We start from the raw sequence: 3,881 nt of genomic DNA on the forward strand, positions 1-3,881 counted from the left end.
AACCCATAACTCTAGAATATTTTCTCCCATTGAATTCGTCTTTAATATTGCCAACTTGTTTCCTTTAATCTCTTTCTTTGCTACTCTAGATTAGTTGTAGTTAAATAATCACACTTTAGAAAATCGCTTGAGTAGATTAATTATCTTAGTTTAATTTAGTAAATAATTAATCACAAGTCCATGTGAGTGCGATATCTGAACTTACAATCATATAGTAATTGTCAACCACGTATATTTGCGTGTGCGTTTGGGAGCAACAATAACCCAAAAGAATTATGGATAGTTACAAGTTACAACGTTAATATTCCATAACAATTGAGTTTATAGTCAAATTAGTATTTCTTTTCACTTTTTTTTTCCATCACTATCAACTTTATACTCCATGCTAAGACTAAAGACAAAAAAGTTCAAAACTAAAAATAAAGTACTAGTAACAAAAGAATAAAAGAATATCCTATTATGACAAAAAGAGAACAAAAAAAAAAAATATCCTAGCTGAAAAGCACTAACTTTAGATTTTTGGTGGTCTTCTCCATATTTAATGGTTAAGAAAAAAACATGTAATTTCAAACTTGCCGTCTCCCAAAATCGCCACCCTTTAGCTAGAAAACCACTATCTCAAATTAATGATAAAAACCCAAATCGACCCCTCAAAGTTCTGGTAATTCTTGCAAATCCTCAGTCCTTATGAAAAAGTTGAACAAAAAGTCCATATCATCCTCCATTGTTGTATTAAACATGTCCAAACTTTGAAATTCTTCACCAGCCACAGTAACAAAATTGGAGTTGTCGTCAATTGCTAATTCATTTGTCCATAAACTTTCATGCATCTCGGTAAAATACTCTGATGAGTCTATAATTTCTTCCAATTTAATTGCTTTTTGATCGTCGGTTGTCGCGGGTGTGATGATTGACGATGAATCAGCTGTCACGGTTGACACTTCGCTAGTCGATATTTGTGGCGAGTTAGGAGGATGACCAAAACTATTTATTTCTTGTTGGATAGAAGTGCAGGAATTTGAATTGACGTTATTGTAGTATCTTTTGGAGTTACGAGGAGGTTGATAATTTTTTAGTCTTTTCTTCAAGTGGGTGTGCCAAATATTTTTAATTTCATTGTCTGTTCTTCCTTGTAATCTTGATGCTATTGCTGACCATCTGGAAAAAGAATCAAGAAATTAATTTTTATTAGGATAGAGTATAAAATTCTTAATAATTTAAACAGTGCATTGAGATTTGATATTAACTGAACTTATAGTGTCAAACTAAGGAGATAGGGATCATGTCACGTGCATTTATTTATTTTAACACTTTATGCATAGATTTGTGCAGATTTGAAATTAATTTACCAACTTATCTAATCGAATCTTTTCACATCTACTTAGATTAATACTTCCTAGAAACCAAAAAAGAAAAAAGAAAAAGAAAACATGGGCATCAAGAACACAGATGTGGAAGTGTGCATGTGATTACTCTTAATTGATAGTATCCTCTTATAGTTACAGATTTGTCATGACATATTAAAATTAGAAATTTCAATTTTTTAAAATTCCGTATTTAATCGAACAACGTCATATGAGAGGATATGACTCTTGATAGGGAGGGTGTGAAGCTCGATGATTAGGGTAAAAAATTAACAGATGGTTGAGCGTTTTTTCTTTTCTATACCATTAATTTTCGTATTACTCTTGTATTCCCTTAGGCTAGTTTTCTTTTACTACATGTTGTTCCGATTCTTACTCCTATCTCTTTCGCTTTGGTTTATCTAGTATCGTGTTGTTAGTATTGCTTACTGTTATTGCTTCTTTCTCTTTTTTTATTGTACTGAGTGTCTATTGAAAATAATTTGTCTACCCTCACAAAGGTAGGGGTAAATGGTATGATTCCACTTGTCGAATTTTCACTGGATTTGTGATTGTTGTTGTAAAAGAGTTTTAGCTAGCGTTTGGATATAAATTTGATTGAAACTTGAAAAAAGAGTTTTTGAAATTATGTTGAAAAATAATTTTTGAAAGTTGAAGTTGTGTTTGAACATTCATTTTATTTGAAGAAAAGTTGAAGTTTTGTGAGCGGAAGAATAATTTTCGCCCAAAAACTACCCTAAACCAATTTTTTGGGAACTTGTAAATTTTTGAATCTTTTTAAACAAACAATGTTTTTTATTTTTATTTTTTGAAAAAATAAAACCAAAATCTGTGGCGAAACTGGGGCTTAATCCAAGATATTGATATGAAAAGTTTGATCTAAAACTGACCTATTGCCAAGCTTTTCATGTAAGTGGATGATAGTATCTTCTTCTTCTTTGGTGAAATTTCCCCTCTTTATATCTGGACTCAAGTAATTCATCCACCTGAGTCTGCAACTTTTCCCACATCTCAATAGTCCTAAAATAACCAAAAAACGAAAATTAGACTAAAAATGAACTTTACTTATCAAAATCTCAAGAAAAATATAATCCAAAACTGGGGTTTCGATCCTTTAACAAAATCCTTTAAAAACATCATTTTCTTCAAATTCCATCATACATTTCTATTAATTTAATTTCTTCATAAAAGTTTTGTAAATATAATGGCCAAGAAAATAGTTACTTCTCCCATTTCACTATATGTGAATGCGACCCTTCTATTCGGCAAGTTTAAGAAGACAAAAAAAACAAGATTTTTGAAATTTGTAATTCTGAACATATCATAATATTTGTGTAGCGATAAATTTTTTGAAACTTATAGTTCTAAAAGCAACATAACATTTACAGCTATAAAAGCTTATAAATTAAAGAAAATAAGATCATATAAACTGAAAAAAATTATGCGTGATTGGAATATATATATATATATATATATATATATATATATATATATATATATATATATATATATATATATATATATATATATATATATATTACCTGCTTGTTTAGGAAGAGCACGCCAATTGCCATGGCCATTTCTTTGAATGTAAGAGATAAGAATTTGGTCTTCTTCAGGTGACCATGGCCCTTTCTTCAAACCCATTTTATCACAACAAGGAGCTCTCACCATTTTTCCTTTTCTTGATATATTTCTTTTTTGCCTTAACAGGGCGGTGCTCTGACCAATTGATGGGACGTAGCAGAAAATTTGATTCTTTTTTCTCTCTTTTTGTTGTGTGTGTGTGTGTGTTTGACAAACTATTAGAACTCTGGTTCTTCAGTGCTAAAGGAAAGAGTGAAATATGGAAAGGCTAGCTCAAGAGTGTAGTTAATTAAAGGCCACGACTGGATATTTATTTATCCTCTTTAGAGATTACATTATTTATAAACACAATAAATAAACCTATAGTCAAAGGTTAGCCTTGTATTCAAAAAGTCTTTACTTGCAATTTCCAGGAAGTTGGATCTCTTTCTTTATCTTCAAAAAGAAAACAAACACGCTAGTAAATTACATGTATACATATTTGACATCCCAGCATGTGTACGACCAAGCTTGCTATATATAATAAATTTTTAGCGGCGAGCCAGAAATTTTCGTTCAAACTTGAAAGAAATGAAGAAAATTCTCTCACAAATTAAGGATGTTATATACTAGTGGCGTAGCCACCCGATGCTAAGGGTGGTCAAACGCACACCCTTCGCGGAAAAATTATACTGCGTATATAAGTTAAATACTACTTTATATGGTTATGTATTATAGTTTGCACACCCTTAACGCAATTGAGTGAGACAATCCAGCAACTCAGGGAGTTCTAAGTGACGTGTTGTTCACAAGTTCAAAGTTCTGCCCATTTTGTTTGCCAAAAGTAAACGGAGACCACCATGCGTAGTCTATTTTATTCTTTTGCAATCCAAAAAATTTTCTAATAAAATAACTCTTAAAACTTATAAACAAATAATCTTAAAAGTTATT

At 30.9% G+C, this 3,881-nt stretch overlaps 1 protein-coding gene across 1 annotated transcript; it reads right to left on the reverse strand.

Moving 5' to 3' along the window:
* Window positions 1-414: 414 nt before the first annotated feature.
* On the reverse strand, window positions 415-3,266 carry LOC107772941 (transcription factor MYB15-like). Its single transcript, XM_075229897.1, has 3 exons — window positions 2,906-3,266; window positions 2,255-2,384; window positions 415-1,158 (listed from the first exon to the last, which is right to left on the reverse strand). The coding sequence occupies exons 1-3, from the start codon at window positions 3,036-3,038 to the stop codon at window positions 651-653; spliced, it is 771 nt and encodes a 256-aa protein (XP_075085998.1). The 5' UTR covers window positions 3,039-3,266; the 3' UTR covers window positions 415-650.
* Between the last annotated feature and the right edge of the window lie 615 nt (window positions 3,267-3,881).

This window comes from Nicotiana tabacum, chromosome 14 (genome assembly GCF_000715075.1).
Source record: "Nicotiana tabacum cultivar K326 chromosome 14, ASM71507v2, whole genome shotgun sequence".
Lineage (NCBI taxonomy): Eukaryota > Viridiplantae > Streptophyta > Magnoliopsida > Solanales > Solanaceae > Nicotiana > Nicotiana tabacum.

What these genes read in the sequence shown, in the direction of transcription:
- LOC107772941 (XM_075229897.1), bottom strand. Translation starts at nt 3,038, where the DNA reads ATGGTGAGAGCTCCTTGTTGTGATAAAATGGGTTTGAAGAAAGGGCCA. An exon ending in TGCTCTTCCTAAACAAGCAG is followed by an intron (nt 2,385 to 2,905) that starts GTAATATATATA and finishes TGGTTATTTTAG; the next exon opens with GACTATTGAGATGTGGGAAA. An exon ending in CATGAAAAGCTTGGCAATAG is followed by an intron (nt 1,159 to 2,254) that starts GTCAGTTTTAGA and finishes TTCTTTTTCCAG; the next exon opens with ATGGTCAGCAATAGCATCAA.